At 46.0% G+C, this 19,053-nt stretch overlaps 1 protein-coding gene across 5 annotated transcripts in view; it reads right to left on the bottom strand.

Moving 5' to 3' along the window:
- The window catches only part of BCL11B (BCL11 transcription factor B), a 94,431-nt gene that overhangs the window by 69,686 nt on the left and 5,692 nt on the right, over positions 1–19,053 (bottom strand). For 3 of the 5 annotated variants that reach the window (XM_065749893.1, XM_065749927.1, XM_065749910.1), the window contains exon 2: positions 10,568–10,936. In XM_065749893.1, coding sequence (XP_065605965.1) covers positions 10,568–10,936 — 369 coding nt within the window. The remainder of the gene's footprint in view (positions 1–10,567; positions 10,937–19,053) is intronic. The other 2 variants (XM_065749902.1, XM_065749920.1) reach the window with 1 other exon arrangement.

Genomic DNA, 19,053 nt, shown 5'->3' with positions numbered 1-19,053 from the left:
TGCCTTTGCTTAAGCCAGTGGCAAAACCCCCACTGCTGCCAATAAGGTTGTGATTTGACATCAAGTTTGTAGCAGGATTGGGACCGTCCTCATTTTAAGGTACTTTCCCAAACTCTTTTTGATTTTTCTCCTTTTTTCTTCCTGCAGTTTTTCCCCCTCACCTCCCACACTCACTCTTGTGGGGCCCCATATTGAGACCACTTGAAAACTTCTGCCTTTCAAATCCCTCCACCAGGGAAACCCCCTCGCTGAGACAGGAAACATCCTTTGCAGGTAAAGCTGAAAGAAACTATTTTGCCCTGCTGTGTGCGTTTGAGTAAACTAATTAAAACCTGGGAACTTTGGTTCCAAACGATGCCAAGAAGCAATTGTTAATATGAGCTGAAGTGAAATGGGAAGCTCCAGACGTTTAAAATTAGCTGTAGGGAAAAGAAGAAAAAAAAAAAGAAAAAAAAAAAGAAAAAAAGCAGTCAAAGAATTTTTTAATTTCACTTTAAAGCTGATGCAGTGCAGCTTGGACTGCGTGGGGTTAAAATGAATTTGGGAGCAGCAAAGGGGGAAATCGCAGCCTAAAAGCAGAGGAGGGGGAGCATCAGCAGCCGCCTCGGAATCGATGCAGTGCTGTGAAGAGGAGGCAGAAGTGAGCAAACCAGCTGAACTGCTTGCAGAATTAATCAGTAACAAAGAGGCTGGAGCTGTTGGCGGGCTTCAGCCCTTGAACCTGGACTCTGCTCTATAAATTTCAACTTGGAATGGCTCTCTGCTCGTTGAAAGACAGGTTGGCTCCGGGCCAAGCCATAGGGGAAAAAATAAAAAAAAAATAAAAAAAGAAGAAGAAAAAAAAAAGCTAAAAAAGATTCTTTCTTGCTCAGGAAACTTCCCTTCAGTTTCTAACTCTTTTTATGAGCTAGTAATAGGGCACTCCAGAAAACGGGAAACGGAAGGCGGGTATTGAAAGCAAAAAAGTGAGCCGGGAGATGTTTTAATAAAGAAAATAAAACAAGTAGGTGCTAAATGCAAACCTGGATCTTGCCTGCACACAAGTATGTCAGCCCTAACAGAAGACTTTGGAGCACCCTGCCAGTAATTCAGAGACTTTTACAGTTACATTAGCTGGCTGCAGGTTTGACTCTGAAAATAATAAATGTCTTCAAGGAAGAACAGGGCTGTTCAAACTCCATCTGCTGCCTTGTCTCCTTCTCTCATCCCCCATCATTCTGCCTTGTTTCAATGACCATCACAAAAGCACTAGGTATTAAACAAATGTAGATCCATCATTTATTCAGCAGCATCTCTTTTTTATTTTTCTCCCTTCAAACAGGAAGGAGAAGCAACGTCCTCTTCTGCCTCTGCTCTTTGCAGCTGCAATCACCAGTACCTTCCCAACACAGTGCTTTCCCAGCATGAGCAGACAGGGAGTGGGCTGGGGCTGAGTGAGGGGATGGTGTGTGGAAGGGGGGAGCTGTCAAAGTGGAAAGAAAGAAGGCAAACATCTATTCAGAGGCCAGACACGCTGAGCAAGGTCAGCTGCAGAGGCACAGCCCCTCACAGTAGCTCTGCAATTACATCTGAAGTCTGCATAGCACCAAGAGTCCCGGGATCTGCATCCAGCAGCCGGATCGGAGGATCTAGGGCAGCAGGAAGAAGGTGTATAATGATTTTAATTGCTCTTCCAAGAAGCTAAAGAGTAGATGAGATGCTCTTTAGCTAGAGCAGGGGGCTGATGCTCTGTACTGCAAGAATATGCGCAGATAAAATACACTAATGAGAGAGTGGAGAGAGAAATGTGGTGAGTGCTAGCCGTGATCAAAAGGTGGAAAAAAAAAATTGAAATAAAATGCAGCCTAATCAGAGCATGGAGAACAGGGACACACAATCTCTTCGCCAAAAGTGGCTGTTAAGTTAAATTAGATTAATCACTCCCACCTCCCTTCCTCCCCAAACACCCTTATTTTTAATGAAGGTGCTTACTCCTGTAATGCTGAATGCTGGCCAAGCTGCTGGACATTTAAAGCTGTATATGTAACATGCCTGCGACACACACATCCTGTACTTTCACTTTCCAAGAAAACTGGGATCTGCTACTTGGTAGGTCTTTTTCCATCAGCAGCTTTTTCATGACCCTTCTGAGGGACCGCTGAGCAGGGTCCCCCACATCTCACTCCAGAAACAAACAACCAAATGCCAGAACAGGGGAGCAAGAAGGAGCGAGTTTAAGAGCTGTTGGGCTTAGTAGTGGTTTGTGCTGATCACACTTGAATATTTCTGCAAAGGCATACATGCAAGGAGGAAAAAACAACAACCGCTAAGTAACCACTTCACATCTGCCATTAAGATTATTAAACTTCTTACAAGCGGTATTTACCCCACCTTCCCCACTACACACAAACATACACACACCCCCAAGCTCTCCAGTGTGGCAAGTGAGAGCCAAGAAAGCTCTCCTCTCCCTGCTGCAGCAACCGCATTTATTCCTGTTAAGGGGTTAACGATTCGTTTCCACTACTTCTCTCGAGAAAACCTACAATGAAAACATTGGCTCACGAAAGTGTTCTCACTGCCAGAATGCCACAGCGCGAGTGAAAAGTCCGTTTTGTTTTCATTACATCTCTGGGATTTCCGGCTTAACTCCTGAGCTTAGACACCAAATCCCTAGATACCCCACCCACCTACTTTTTAAAAAAAACACTTATGCTGCACAGCCCACCAATTACCATTTGGAGGGTGGGAGGGAGCGGGGAGAAGGAGGCATGCTGAAAATGGTGCTCTCGTTGCAACGAACATGTGCGTATCCCGAGCACTGAGAGCTAGCCGGTGACTCCAGGCTTGTGGTGTTCTCCACTGAGAAATGCAGTTTTCTTTCCATACCTGGCCTCTCTCCTTATATTTCTCACCCCCCATCTTCCCACTCTGCCACAGAGCTGAAACTCAGCCCCAAATCTATGCCCTCTCAAGTGATGTGATGTGACATAGAAATATAAGCATTTCTTGTACAAAAAGTTTGATTACTTCACAAGGTTGTTGTTTTGTTTTGTTTTGTTTTGTTTTGTTTTGTCTTGTTTTGTTTTTAGTCCAGTTATGATAGAAAAATGTTCCAATCTCAAAAAAACACCAGAAAGGTTCAGCCTTTATGTCACAGCCGATTTGGTCACTGTGTATATAGGCTGCGCAGTTCAAACATGGGCTGAGAAAGAAAAACAATCAATGGAAAAGGCACGAAGGGAGGCTACCTCATGCTATAGCAGCACTTCTGTCCTGCTGAAGCAAAGGAACGATTTCTGTGCCTTTATGTACTTATTCACCACAGGAGAGTTCCAGCAACTTTTTGCATCTATATGGGAGCTTTTCTGTTTTATAGTGCCCCCATGGAACCAGCTTTCCTTTCTCTATATTCCATTGCAAAATCATACAAACTCCTTTCTTGTAGGCAGTGCTCCTCTGAGCACACAAGCCTATTATTATTAGCCAGATCAAAATAAATGCCAAAGCAGTCTATATGGTTATTAGGCACTACTTTTACTTTGCTTCTGACAGCTGCTGGTGAAACTGTCAGGAAAAATGACTAATGACTGGCTGACCAGTGCCTTTTCATCACTCACTATTAGTGTTTTCAAAAATCTACCAATCTTTCCATACTAATAATGATCAAAGAAATACACAGGGTTTCTGGTCTCCCACACATAGCCCAAGTAATTTTACAAGAGGTCCAAAGAAAAGCAAAGAAACTTTTTGCTGGGTGACATTTTGTCTGGACTCTAACCCTGAATGAGTCCAGAATCAGAAAAGGGAAATGGCAGTGCAAATTTGATGCAAATGAGCAAATCTTGCTCTTACAGAATTACTACAGACACACGTCCACTTCAGAACAAATGGACAAAATGACCTTCTTAAAATCTCTCATCAGCCTGCAAAATGGCTCTTCTGTCATAAAGGTTTTACCTAGTGCTGTCACAAGTACAGCCCAAGTAAGATGACTATAAGTGGGAGTGATTAGAAAGAAAAAACACCAGCAGCAAGCTCCCTTTTTCCAGTTTGGCACCCTGTGCTGGGGGCAGGTCCCTGCCCACACGACTCAGCTGATCTGGTAGCGCACCACTGCTTGCAGGAGAGTTAACCAGGGGGAACCGAGGCAGCACGGGGCCAATGGGACTCTGTGGGCAGCTGCTCCGCTCCTGCACCATTACTCGCCCTCCCTGCCCATGGGAGCTCTGCTAACCACTTGCAGAAGGCAGAAAATAACTCTGAAAAACAGAATGGCGAGAGGAACAAAACATAATGAAAACAGGCAGGGAGAACTGAAGGCACAGTATTCCTCAATGATAGTTTTTTAATTATTATTTTAGCCTATTTTTAAAACTCGATGTGATTGATTTCACACTTGGCTATCGTAGATGCCAGAAAAGCCTCTGCCAGCCCCAGTCCATGGCGAGGCTGGACCCTGGGCAGGACACAACTGGTGGCACCGCGGTGACAAATGTCAGGGAGGGTGGCTAGTGGCCCCTGGGCAACCGCAGCAGAGAGGATGAGAAGACAGCGCTGGAGAAGTGCCACATGGGCGCGGTAAAGTTCAAGCGAGGGGAAATAAGTTTCGTAAGAAGCAGGTTTCTCACCTTCAGCTATTCCCCAGATTAGTGTGGTGCTCACCGTTGCCTGCACAGGAGACACTGCACAGCTCCAAGCTGCCATGTCCATGATTCAGGGAGGCTGCAGCAGGGCAGCAGGACTGCCCATGAGACAGAGCCTTTATGGGGACACGTGTGACCTTCAGTACTAGCACATCCCCATGCAGGCTGCTGGATGACCTTCAGGCATATTGCTCTTTCCCCTTCCTTCCCTTACCAACCCACTGCAACCAGGGGAAACACCACAGCGGGGTGCTGAGTGCTCCCTAGGGATCCCCCACATGGACCACATCCCTCCTGAGAGCCTCTGCTGCTGCCGCAGCCCCACATGCAGCCTGTAGCTTGCAGAGCCCCCTCAGACATCTCCTGCCTCTGTGCTAGCACCATGGGAAGGCAGGCTCCGTGCTGCGCCCTGCCTGGCCCCACGGGCAGCCTGAGGACTTTAAGCTGTCAACATTTTAGCAACCCCTCGTCATGCCTGAAACGCACCCCTGGAAGCCACCCAAAGGGAGGGCGGCCAGTGCCACCAGGCCTGCACCTGGGCAGGGGGCCCTGGAGGAGAGCCAGGCTTCCCCCAGCACGGCCTCCGCGCTGCCTCTGGCGCAAGCAGGGCTATGGGTGAGATCAGCTGCCTTGTTTTTCTCCCTGTCACCCAAGGCAGAAGCTCAGCTGAGGCCTCTGGGGGCAGGAGGTTTGTTCATTAACCCTCCACCAGCCCCGCTGTGCCTGACGCCTTCACGCACCCCCTGCCCCGCAGCGTCCCTCGTGCTGCTCAGAGGCACCAATTAGCAAAACACGTTGCTAAACACCTGACAGAGCCACAGAGAAGGAGGAGGAGGAGGAGGAGGAGGCCAGGTAACTCCTCTGCCACCAGGGAACGCCTGGCAGGCGCAAGAGAAGGAACAAGCCTGGAAAAGCCTCACGAAGGGGATTTCAGCTGCAGCGCAGGTTTCTCAGGCTCTGTTACCACACGCTTCTGGACGCCTCTTCTCCCCTGTATGGCACTTTTCCTAGCCTGGATTTGTCAAGGCACTCCTGCCAGACCCACCAGACTGGAGAGGGGCTGGAAACAGAACCCAGTGCCACAGCGGTCCTGGGAAGGGGAGCAGGGCAGTAAGGATGGCCCCATGCCCTTCAATGTCCAGGACACTCTTTCCAACCTGCCCAGCAATGCTGCTGTCAGCCTTGGGTTTCTTTCAGCTTGCGGTTTCCTCCCCTCATGTGTGAAGGCATCACGATAACTGCCTGAGTCCTATGGCTAATATGGGTGCATGGGTCCATAATGGTACATTGTAAGTGAATGTCTCAGAGTAGACAGCAATAATAATTAGCTGTCATGATTTGAAAAAAGGATAATCCATGCCATTGAGTTAACAATCACTCACACAACACACATGGATTTAACTAATCTTAATTTGGAGAAAAATAACAATTCTAAATATATCAAATAGCTTATTTCATGGCAACCTGCAGCGGTGTTTATCTCTGGCTTCCAGCACATGCGAGTTATTTAGTTTCTCTCACTGGCAGTTTTACCATTCAAAAGCCTGAAATGAACATTCGTGGAGCAGGGGTTGCAGTTAAATCCTGCCTCTGACAGGGAGCCTTTTTTTCACGATGCACATCTAGTTCAAGTACATAATGTATGGAGCTCAGCGTTGGCGGCCGAGACAGGATGAATGAGGAATTCAAATCAATTCCCTTCTCCTTCCTTGCACTGTCTTTGCAGAAATTAACTATGCTGTCTTAATGAACCTCTGCTGCTGGTGTTGTCATGTGTCTGTGAGGGTACACTGCCCGCAGCACAGAAAAGGGAGATATCGTCAGTCACAGGACAGCAGGAGCCACCTTTCCAGGTCCCTCTTCAGAAAGAGCTGCTCATCTAGTCATGCCCAAGATATCATAATTATGAATGCTAGAAAGAGGTGCAAAACACAGAGGTGATCAAACTTTTCCAGAATACCAGCTACTGGTGAAGTGAAAGAACCAGGGGCTGATAACTTCTAGCTAACTCATTGGCCTTGCTTTGTTTTGCCGTGCAAAGATCTGACACATCTGCTCGATGCTATCACATCCTCTATATGAGAGGCAGAACTGATTTTCAAACAGGTCAACCAATTTGAAAAAAGCCTTTACAGGACAGCCTGCTCCTGAGCAAGTCACTTCCTCACAGTGGCAGCTAACATGTTAGCACATACCTTATGGACAGGGGTAACTACATGAAAGTGCTTTGAAAAGCTTGGATTTGCAAGTTACCAGTCCGGGAAAGATTACGGAGTTCATTATCAGAAGGTCTTTAAAAGCTGATCGTAGAGATAAAGTTGCCCTTATCTCTGCTGAAATCTAGAAATGTCGGTTGGAGATTTGCATTGCATGCATGCAAAGTCTTGCACGTTCCTGAGCCCTACCTGTCTCCATGTAAGCAGCACAAGGTCTGTTATGTGGTCTGGAGGGATTTAGTGACCAGAGCAAACTGAGTTACCAAGAAATAAAGAAAGCAAAGCAAAAGGAAAAACAGAAGCGAAGACCTCACAACTAGGGAGCACCCTGCATCAGGATTGATGCTCGGCAAGGTGCTGCAACCCAGCACCTCTGTGCCCAGAGGGAGGAAAGGTGCGAGGGGCAGAGCCACACTCAGCGCTTGATGTGCCCTCACTGTGCTCAGCTCTGGGAAGCTGTAACGTTTTGCGGCTTAGTCACACAGCAGAAGGCCGCACAAATCATTTCAACCAAATAAGAAGGTCTACAAAAATAACACGAGATCAAGGAGAGGAGCTGAAACCTATTTGAGGGCAGCAGCGGTGGCAGCATATTTCAGGGAGCCGGAGAGGCGAGAGGGTGATTTCTGGTTTCCCTCTTCAAATATAAAGACTCAATTATCTTTGAACAGCTTGCTTTACACATGAATTGACACATTTATTTTACAATAAATAACTGAAAGTTATCTATGTTTCCTTTACTGTTAATCTACACAAAGAAATAATAAACAGAGCTTGTCTACAAAAATGCAACTACTGCAGTCCTCAGAATTCAATTAAGCTAAAATAATTAATGCTTCCACCATATTAAATTACTTTATACATTTGAGCCACTGAAGTTTTTTCATTCTTTAATCTTTTTCGCCTTTTTATTTAATAAAAAAAAAAAAGTTATTTTCAAAGGGGGGGCTTGTCTAGGAGGGGGAAAAAGAGCATGATTTGCTGTTAAAATGTAATGGTCTCCTTTAGCTGACACAGCATGTAGAGTGTTTTGTGCCTTTGATTAAAATAACATTTTAAATGCTTTGAACAAACATATCTCCCCATACTTCTAAGGGATTATTTTACATATTTCTTGGTGGAATAAAGAAATTCATTCTTCCTGTCGCAGTACAGAAAGGCTAAGAATATCTTTCGTCACATATAAAGTAAAAATACTGTAGGCTGTTGCATTATTACAAAAAAAAATAAAAAAAATAAAGGGAGGGGGTGGCGAGGTGGGAGAAAGCTGCCTTAGAGATTAAGTTTCCCTTTTATGAAATCGTATTTAGTCTCTTTTTTTAACAAATCTAACAACAATGCTCTACAGCCGCTCACTGGGAAATACCTTTAATGTTAAATGCAGATTCTGATTTTCTTGGCTAATGCAGAAAGCCTTTCTATTGAAATATAAATAAGGGGTTTGGTATATCCCACTAAAGCCTTTCCAGTGAATGACTTCTGTGGGTTTTTCATGGCTACCCTCCATGGCTGTAATGTGAGGCTTTTATCCTACTATTGAAAACTATCCATTGCTATTAAAAAAAAAATATGGAAGGACACTGCACCTTTTATCTCAGAGCTGGGCTCCTAATTGAGAAAGCATTATTACTGCACTATTTAGTGGATGTTCCTATCTCCATGCGCTGCTGAGAAAATGCCAATCAAATGATAAACCCTTTTATTTTTCTCAATTCAAAATCTTTCCTACATATTTTCATTCGATATTCAGTTTAGTCTGAAAGAGATTAGGTGTTCCAGATTGGCTTTTAATTTATTTTTTTCTTTACTACTTCTCTGCATGTGAACATAACCTTCATCCCTCTCCCCTAGTAGATCTTCTGCATGGCAAAAGTTCTTGCGTTGATGCTGACCCCCAGGAACTGGGATGGGATAGCACCCTCTGAGCTGAATATAGCCATTAAAGTACTTAGCTTCAGTCTGAACTTAGGCACAGATTGGCAAGAGGTGAGATATGCAGTACAGCTACAGCATAGTTTTCCTGGACCAGCCTTACTAAACGCTGGATGCCTGCTGCAAGGAGCTGAGCACCACCAACTTGAAGTTATTGGGAATACTCAGCACTACTCAGGAGGCCATCAGCAGACAGGAGAAGAACCTCCTGAATACTACTTCTCCCATCAGTTGTGAAGGAAATCTAACCCTCAGAAAGCTGTTACACCACAAGGGATTCATCTCTGCCAGGAAATGCATTTGCAGCTTCTAAAGGATAGGGTAAGAATGAGGTCAGGACTTACGGTAGGGATGCTTTCAGTGCTACAGCAGAGGCTGCCTCTGCTACTGCCCCCCCAAAGCTACTAGCTGCCCTGTATCGAGGTGATGCCTGCACCCTTAAAGATTCCTGCAAGACAAGATAATCAGTGGGTGGGATATGCCCCTTTCTATGAGACAGATCACCCAGAGGTCTGAGGACTGCAGCAGATCAAAGCCCACATCTCAGTTTATACAATGACCAAATCATTCAGAGGTGCTAGGGAGGGAAGCACACACCTCCAGTGCTAAAAGAGGGAAATGTGAAGCTTTGATTGTAAAGCTAGGAGCTTAGTACTACTCTTCTGGGAATCCCCTCGTGGGAACATCTCTACTACAGTCAGGACTGTCAGATCTAATGCTGTAGGACACTTCCTAGAGAAATTGGGATAGTGGCAGCAATGACAATTTGCCACTGGTCTTCTGCACGGGATGCAGTCAATTTGAACATAAAGGCCGGTTTGAGGGGAGCTCCTGCTGAGTAACACAAAAAACCCACTCTCTAGCAGGGAGCATAGCCCTTCCTTTCACTGTGGCAAGCAGCGCGTGCTGTGCTGCTGAGAGAAGAAACACCCTGTGCTCCAGAAGCTGCCCTGCATCACGCACTCTGCAGCAGCCACTCGTTTCCCAGCAGCTTGCCCAGGTGGATATCACCGCTACCTCTCCACCACCGAGCTGAGGGGATCTGCTGTGGAAATGCTAGCTGGTAACTCCTAACTAAGCACCATGGCTGAAGGGGTTAGGAAAAGGAAATGCCTGCAATCCCCTCATCTGGGCCAGCTTGGGTTAGCCTCGTCTTTCAAAGTCCCTTTTGGGATGTGCATGCGAATAGAGGCGTCCCCCACCCAACTCCAGACATTTGCAGAGACCCAGGACAGGCAACACAGTCAGTAACTCAGATTAGGAAGCTGAAATCCACCACAGCAGAAGGAATGAGAAAGGACTTGATGAAGCCCTGCTCAGCCCTCACAGACAAGTCCTCTTCCCACTGGTGCCGATGGGAAGACTTTTCCACTGACTTCAGTGGTCAGGATTTCACCCTTCCCAGTGGGTTAGGAAGTACTCTTGAGCTGGACTTAACTAAGCATCTCACCAAAGTCTCCACTCCCTACACTGCTGCTACCTGCTGAAGGACACTCCTGAAATGACTCCTCTGCCTCCAACATTTTGCTTTTTCCTGTGTGCATGTATCACCCCTTGGTTCTCCCCGGGGGGATCAAGAGCCCCTAGTGTCACAGAGTTGACTCTGTACAGAATTATGTATTGGAAGACCTGTGGGGCAGACAGCCCCTCTGAGCACCCCAGAGCCATGAGGGACCTCCAGGCTGATGGATCCTACAGAGACCTGTGGCTGAAGCCTCCATTCCGTGGCATTTTCTAGAGGGCTTTTGTTATAAGATTACCTAGGCAGTTGATTGAGTGTAAAACATGCTGTACCTGCAATGTTCTCCTGCTTGGGGCAAATTCCTTTTGTAGGCGTGAGAAGACGGTCTTCTTCATCGGGTGTGACTTGGATCCCGATTTCCACTGGCTCTGACACTTTCCTGAGCTCGGCGCGTGAGGAGGGGGGAGGGCTGCTCTTATCCATGCTCTTTTCATAGCAGACACCACCAGTGCCATTGCACTGTTTTCTCTTGTGCTCTATAAAAACCAAGATGTCTCCCAGCGGGAAGTTCATCTGACACTGTCCACAGGTTAACAAGTCGGGGTCTGTCCCACCTGCAGCGATGCTGATGCCACCCGGCTCTGCTATTGCCAGGCTCTCATCCTCGTCGGCGAGTGCCGGTTCCACATGGTCAGCCTCTGCTTTACATGGACAAGGAGAAAGAGGGAGGAAAAGGGCAAGAGAAGAAGAGAAAGAGATTGCTTTGAGTGTTCACAGGCTCTGACGGATGCATCGCAAGAGGCCCATCCTCCCCCCGCACCCAAAAGAAGCCAAAACTGATTAGATCTTTCTTTCATTTTTCAGCTTTTCCACTCTCCCAGAATGATTTCAATATATTTTGCAACCAAGCCTGCCTGAAACAAAATGGAAAGGCTGACCTGGCATAGCTTTCCTGACAGCTCCTTCCCACTGCTGCCAGCACTGCAACGAGATCAGCAAAGAACCATTTTGCAAACATTTGGGCCCTGAGTCACTTTCTGAAACAGTTCCTCTCTTTTTAACCCACCTTCTCATTCCCACTGCATCTCCCAGCCATCTGGCCAAGACCCCATCCAGCAAGCCTTACACACCCAAGCCTCTCCTTTCATTTCAGAGTGGAGGAAAGCAGAGAGGGAAACCCTGGGCAAGCAGGGTCAGGCACACAACATCAGTACCATCACTCACTGCAGACATCAGCAGTGTGAAATGACTGCCCATTATACAACAGGACAGCAAACTATTTGCTGGAAGGTAAGCAAGATGTGGTCTCATGAGAAGTGAAGAGGTTTTAAGAGAGTGTACAGTGGGAAAGAGAGTAACATACTGGAATATTGGCTGAGCCCAAAATCTTACACTCATTTTCCCACTGCCAAATACCTGTGCAGTTGCTATTTAGCTTAGCAAATGTTTTTTATAGAAATCTTGACCACGGACTTTGTGGACTTCATATCATTACCCTCAAAAGACTCTGAAAGCTTTTCTGAGTGACCTGAATCCATTTCTAGGAAATAAGTAATTTCTCATTTCACTATTAAGAAAATGTAGCATATTGTAATGGTTATTTTGAAGATAATTCTTACATGATTAAATAATTATAGATCACAATCCATTTCTGGGGCAAAATTTGTTTTTTGTTTTATTTTCCCTTGTTCTGCTGTGTAACTGCCAAATCATACAAACCTTGGTCTTTACTTGGGCAGAATTTCTACTGACTTTTGCCTAAGGCTGTTTTGCCTCTATGAGGACTATAGGATTTGGGCAGAACAAAACAGAGGAGCTAACAGTATGTAAATCAGCGAGTGAGACCTCTAATCGAATCAGGATTAAAGGAATAGTAGGAGAAATGTTCTTTATTGGCCTGAGTGGCTTGCTTATGGATTTCCTAGGGAAGGCAAGTTGCACAAATAGCTCGGAGAAGTGAGACTGAGATAAGCAGATGTCATAATCCAGATCTGGATTCTCCTCCTGGCTGAAGACAAAAGGAGTTTTGTCTCATTCTTCAGCAAATTTTTGGGGGGGGGGAGGGGGAGAGGGGTGAAGGGGAGGAAAGGAAAAGAAAGAAGAAGAAAAAATCATAGAAAAGGGAGAGGAAGTAGAAGGTGAAATGTATTACCTGACAACAATAAAATTGTTTGAGCCTCAAAAAAGGCAGGTTAGAAAAAGAATCATCCCTGTTTTCCCCTTCCAGAATAAATAATTGATTAGCGTATCTACCAGCTGTACTACAAGTTGCATCAGAGCAGCAAAACAGAGAACTGAGGGAACAGAGGACTGAGATCCCAGCGAAGGACCCACGCACACCCCATCCCATGGAGCCAACAACGGGCGCAGGAAGGCTTTGGCTTCCCAGCTCACCCCAAATGTTACCAAGCACACCTTTCTAAAACCCCATAATTACTTTTTTCCCCTTAATAAAAGTTTTAAGGGAGTTTGAAGACAATGCTACATAATTAATTCATCAATGTACGTTATGAAAAGGTGCCTCGTTGCCCCATTGAAAATGTAACCATAACCCTGTGCCAAACAGGGACTGTTGGGAAGAGAGCGGATGGCTGTGAAAAGTGTGTCACAATGCAAAAGGTAATTATTTAGTGCTGCGGTTCCCTTTAATGATCTAACATTGAGCAATATTGTTTATATTGAAGAGAGCTTGCACCTTTAATTACCAATTACATATACATCATTTTAGAGCCAAAAGAAAGAGACTTTGAAAAGAGTCTTTTAGAAATGGGCACGCTATTTCTAGGAAGAATTCCTATTAAGGGGGAGCAGAGTGTCAAAATATTAAAATAAAAACACAGAGACAGACATACACGCACATAGACAGGCAAGAGATGGCACAAAGAGCTGGAAAAGACAACAGGAAAACAGGAACCGAACCAAAGGTCATAAGGAAAAAGGTGGAAGAGGGGGAAATGTTTGTTACGAGTTTCACAGAATGTTCCTGTAAAGCTTTCAGATTAAAGTCGGTCTCTCAAATTACAAAGGCTGAATTTTGGCATATATATAACAAATAAAAAGAAAAGCACAGATCTCAACTTTATTATCTTTTTGATGTGAGAATTTTTTTTTCCCTGTGATTTAAATTGTGCTCTTCAGAAAACTAGCGAAACTGCTGCATTTGATAAGGGTCCTGACCACGGCAGCTCTGCAAACATGAAGGAGGTTTTAGCAGCTAAACTGTTGAGAATTCTTTCCTTTCAGCTCTGTAGTTCATTTGAATATTAGTTAAATCCACATATGCCTATTCACTTACACTCTCTCACTCTCTTTCCAAGGACTCTGCAATGGCACTTTTTTAAAATAACATCTGGTATTCCTTCATATTTTGGCAGTCGTCACATTTACCGAAATTCAGCTTTTCATTTGCTCGGTGAGCGGAGCCCTCGTGATCCCCGTAGTAATTGCATTTCAAACTACCAAAATTTTATTTTCCTCAACTCTGTGTCTGATTTTAGCTTAACAAATCATCAAGCAGGGGACTGGCCGTAAACCCGACAATGCAGGAGCTATATTACAATTCCTTATTCAGAACGTGGAAAACAGACATAAAAGAATGAAAAACAAAATACTGAATAGATCTTCAAATGCATTTTATCCATGTCAATTTGCATTTTTTTTAAACTCGGAATAAAAAAAAAAGGCTTCCTATTGACAACTCAATTAAGCCATTAAAAACCTACATTCAAGTAACATTACAGGAGAGATTTAAAACCCACAAAGGAAAAGAGAAAAAAAGCCTGGAAGTCCAGCCCATAACGCACCAGGTCATGCCTGGTTAATACAACAGCAGAGATCTTCTGCTGGTTAAGGAGTCCTTTAATAGAAGTGGGGCAATTTAGGCCAGTCTCAATCTAAAGTTCTGACTCCACTTGTGTCTGTGGGTTTCAAATGAGTCGCTTCACATTATTTGAATTTAACTCTGTGGTTTTATTTCTGTTTGTTGGTAGCTGGGCTTGAGGGGAGGAGGGTGTTTCCTCAGGAGTATTTTATTTCATTTATTTATTTTTTTTAAGAAGGAAATGTCGAGCCACACACACACACACAAAAAAGGGAGAATAGAAAACATCTCATCTCCCTTACGTGGGAAAAGGGAAAAAAATGCAAACGAGTTATTTTCAGGCAGGACTTGTGCCCAGGTTCTTCCAGGTGCATTAAGGTGTGCCTGGCACTATCCCTGTACCCAGAGGCTCCTCCAAGGGGCACTACATCACCTCCCAGGGGAACATCGTGATAGGGACTGGTGATCTATGGGGATATCGGCGACACTGCTGCCGTTGGGTGGCTTCATGAAATTAATGTAATGGTACAGTCTAAATCATTGAAAAGCATTACGCTTGCTGCCTCGATTCAGAGCAGCATCTCCGAGCCTACAATGCCAAAATGCAGCAGACAATTTTCTTAATTCCACAAAGACACTGTCGCAAAACCGCCAGCACTCCTCTTGCAGCGTGGTGACATCATTACAGCATACGCACCCCATGCAAACAATACTCTTATGCCCAACATTAAAGCAAATGCACATGCTAACTACTTTCTGCCTGTCAAATGTCTCAAAACCATGCCCATTAGCAGCGAAAAAGACTGCTACTCAAAATCATCTCAACGGCCTCAGAGGACAATCCTGTAGATGTTTGTTCACAGGCTTTGCACGGGGCTGGGTTCAGCTACCAGTGATTTATTTTCTTGTGTTTTTCTTGCACTGCAGAATGGAAGTGGGCATCAACCCTCTTTCTTTTTTCCCCCCCCTCCCCTGGTATTAAAGTGTTGCAGAGGAAGGGGGAAGAGATGCTTTGGCGCTGCACATTGAGTGCTGAGCTCCCTCACTACCTTGAATTTCTGCAGTGGGGTCACAAACTTATACCAAGAGGGTCTAGAAAGCACTGTTAGTGCACAACCTACCCTGTGCGGAGCCCCCTTGGGATGAGGTGGGGCTGCCTTGGGGCCAGGAACCCACTCACAACTATCGCTGGCTTTGCAGAGAAGCAGGAGAGAGCGCAAATGAGTGACTCGCTCATCAGGGTGTTGCCCAAAGCTGGCCTGAAAACGATGTCCCTTCCATCAACACCCACATGTCACATTTACTGTAACATCAACAGGCTTAGTGGAAATAGCTCGGATCACGCGTTCCCGAGCTGGGTTATCGCAGAGATCAGTGTCAGGATCTTCACTGCACAGTGACTAACGCAGCACAGCAGGCGACGCAGCCCCTCACTGCCCAAGTTTATCAATAACCCACTCCGGGTCCCCTCACAGCTGCAGTGTGCAGGGCTGAGTCCACAACTGCACCTTGCACCAGCGTCACAGTAAGCAGTACCAGGAGCCGCTTAGCTGCCACCAATTCATTTTCCCGAGGACAGGAAAACAATTATTCAGATAAAATAACAATAATAATAATAATTAAAACAAAACACAAGTGCGAGGCTGAGTTGACCGAAGGAGGCGACTTGGTGGGGAAGCCCCGCAAACAAACGAGTGGGCAGCTCCCTGCCACTTTTCAAGAGGCTCTCAGCCGCATGCCAAGTGCACAAAGACGGCCGGAGGAGCTGCGAGGCTCTGCCGTGCGGTGCCGCGCCGTGCGGAGCAGGGGGAGGCGGCTGGGGGGGCACCTGCGGGGCCGGAGCCTCAGCCTCCCCCCCCCCTCCCCCCAGCCCCCCACCCTCGGAGCTCCCCGCGGTGCGGAGCCGTGGGGATGGGGTCCCCGTTACCCCGGCACGGAGCCGCGGGTCGGGAGGCTTTGCAGAAGTGTCCCAAGTCACTCGGAGAGCGGTCCCGGCCGCCGCGCACACCTGGGACGAAGTGAGCCCGGCTGTAAGGAGCCGAGCAAGGCACGGGTTTTGGGAACAAAAAGAGGGAGACGGTACGGTAACCCCGCGGAACCAAATGGGAACAAAAGCCATGAACATTCAAGGATCTGCACGGATCTCAACGTTTGTCAGATGGCATTTCAGCAGGAGCTCCACGCGGTGTTGAAGAAGGGAGTGGCGTGTCTCCTCCTAAGTAAACTATACGTTCACCAAAAAAATATTTACTGCTTTTGAGAGCGTAAAATGCAGAGGGACTTCTATAGACTGCAGAAGCTGTAAATCGTCGCAGATAAAATGGGATGTGATGATGGGATCTAAAAGCATGCTTTGTTCCCCAGTGAATAGATTTGTTTTATTTAAAACTCAACGACAACCAAGGAGAGAAAGGAGCGCTCGGTGCCACAAAGGCAGAAGGAGCGGTGTTTTGGTGCGGGCTTTGAGCTGCCTTAGAAAGGGATATGAGAAGCGCGGGGTCTTACCGAAAGGTTTAAAAGGCGTGATCAAAATTCCATAATTAGTTCTGAAAACGTATTAAACACATGACAACTCTGTTCTTTTTTAGAAATATCAGCCTCAAAAGAGCCTGTTTCTCAACTGTATATGGAGCGCTGTTGCTGATATACAATTTCCTTAAGCCTTTTTTCTTTCTTGCTCTCGTCGCAGCATATTCATTATAACATTCAGCGAATTTATGGCTTATTCCAGTGGCTTAGTAAAAGGGGTCATAAAAAAGTTAAGTAAACCAGTGTTTTTTTTCCTTCCCCTTAACTTTGGATTCCTTTTCTATCCTGTGCTGTCTGGTGCTTAGTCTTTGGAAAGTACCTTGGGCATATCCAGCACACACATACAAATTATTAACTGCTCCAGGAAAAAAAAAAAAAAAAAAAGGAATTTCTTGCACTGAGGCAACTATACAAAAGACTTGCATATGTCAAAAACAGAGAACTAAGTCCCTGTGAATGCTGCACCATTAATCAAATCCCCGATCTAGTGTCACTTTTGCCAGTAAAATGATGATATTCTTCTAACCCCCTTCTACTGGCGCGTGCCTGCAACGCGTGAAGTGTGTCCCTCTGCTTTAATTTGTTTTCGAGCAGCCTGCTTTAGGCATTTTTTATATATTCCTTCAGAAGGGAAAAAAATGAAGAAAGAAAAAACAAAAAGAACAAGAAAAAGCTGCTACTTAAAGCTCCAGCAAAGGTCTAAAGCACAGAGCGGGCATCCGCTTTGGGGAGGGAGAGCAGGGAGCAGACTGAGCTGATGTTTGGGGCTGAATTGAGGCTTGCAGCCGTGGATGCAGAGGAACGGTGTGCAGTCTGCCCAGCTACAATCTAAGAAAGTAAATAAACACCCAAGATGAAGGTGCTGTAGTGTGAGCAGCTGAATGAATCACGCATTTATCAATGCGCGCCGTTATTGATGGCTTTTCCCTCCCTCATTAAAAAGGCACACATATATAAATCTATCTGCAGCCAACGCTGATACTTCACCAAGTGCTTTTATGGCATCAGTAACTTTCAGGCAGGCAGGGAGCCCAGCCACCGTTTGTTTTTCCACATGCTTTCACTTGAGGCTACTACTAAGACGGGACCAAGGGCTGCTGACATCTGCACTGCGGCCCTAGAGAAGTCATTGCCCCAGGAGGAAATCCTAGGGCAGGGAAGCCAGAGCCATTTTGGTGCTTGGAGGCTGCTGCTGAGCTCCAGCACAGAGAGTGGGATGGGAGGGAAGCAGGGGAGGGATGGGAGGAAAGACAGCGTGCACGTACATGTGCATGTGCCGGGGGCCAGAGGCATCAACGTGGAGGAGAGGGAGATTCTTGCTTCTCTTCATAAAAGTTAGCAGTTGTGGAACGGAAGCAAAGCTATGGTCAGCAAAGTTTGATGGGTTTGGGAGGGGAGAAGGGAAGGTTTCCCATCGCTGGGTGCCGCGCTCTCGGTGTCAGTGGCATGTTAGTTGGGGCGGCTGCTGGCTGTAGGCTTCCACCAGTCTCGATTCAAACATTAAATGAAGTAGAGAAATCATCAGATAAATTGCCGGCCCTCACTACCCAAGAGTGAAGGGTTTTTGTACAGTTGATGACAGCCCTGATCTTTCATCTGACCTAATTTACTTCTCTCCCAGGTTAGAATAAAGCGTGCCTTTCCGTCTCAGGATAATCTTCATCCTTATACCAAGTACTTAAAATAAGAATCTGCTTGTACTATGCTAACGACACCATCATCTGATTAATTTCTCATACTGGGCAAAGTAAGCACTCTACTCTTACATCCAGTGATCGAAGCTTCTCATGTGCATGCCGTGAAATTACATGTTGGGACAAGGAAAGTCCCACTAAAGTCCATCCATGGTGGGCAGTCAGGTGGGTAAAGAAGAGCTCGGAAGAGCTGCAAGTTGTACTCAGCATATGTGGGTTTGTGCTTCTCTCTGTAGGAAAGAAATACTTCTTTTCTTTCCATTTCATTTATTTTCATTTATGGGAGCTGCAGATTTTTTTTGTTCTAAGGGCCTGAGTTAGCCATCAGCAGAGCCTCTGGGCAGGGGTACGTGTGGCTTTTGTATCTGTCATCAGCACTCAACTCAGCGTAGCTCCAGCTCCCGTGCTCGCTGCATTTGTGCCCACTGGATAAACGAACGTGGGCTTCCCCTGTACACAGAGCCTCCGTGTACAGGTAGTGTTATGCTGATCTCTATCCGACAGCGACAAACTGAGAATTAAAAAAAAAAAACAACCAAGCATCGACAAGAGAAAAAAAATAGAAAAGAAAAAAAAAAGCGTCGTTAAAAACTACACTTTAATCAAAAAACTCCTGTCCGCCCGAGTCGAATAGCCGCGATTTAGCTAAAAATAGCTACGCTGCCTCGGCAGCCCCTCTCGCCGAGCGCTGGGGAGATCTTCTCGTGAAAATCGATCCTCCAAGTTGAGGCTGCGAACACCGCGCGGCGGCCGCCGCTCCCGGCGCGGCGCATCC

The sequence above is a fragment of the Cyrtonyx montezumae genome, unplaced genomic scaffold (genome assembly GCF_038088225.1).
Source record: "Cyrtonyx montezumae isolate F1298 unplaced genomic scaffold, pur_monq_1.0 scaffold_10, whole genome shotgun sequence".
Classification (NCBI taxonomy): domain Eukaryota; kingdom Metazoa; phylum Chordata; class Aves; order Galliformes; family Odontophoridae; genus Cyrtonyx; species Cyrtonyx montezumae.
This window is presented reverse-complemented; position numbering and strand designations above follow the sequence as displayed.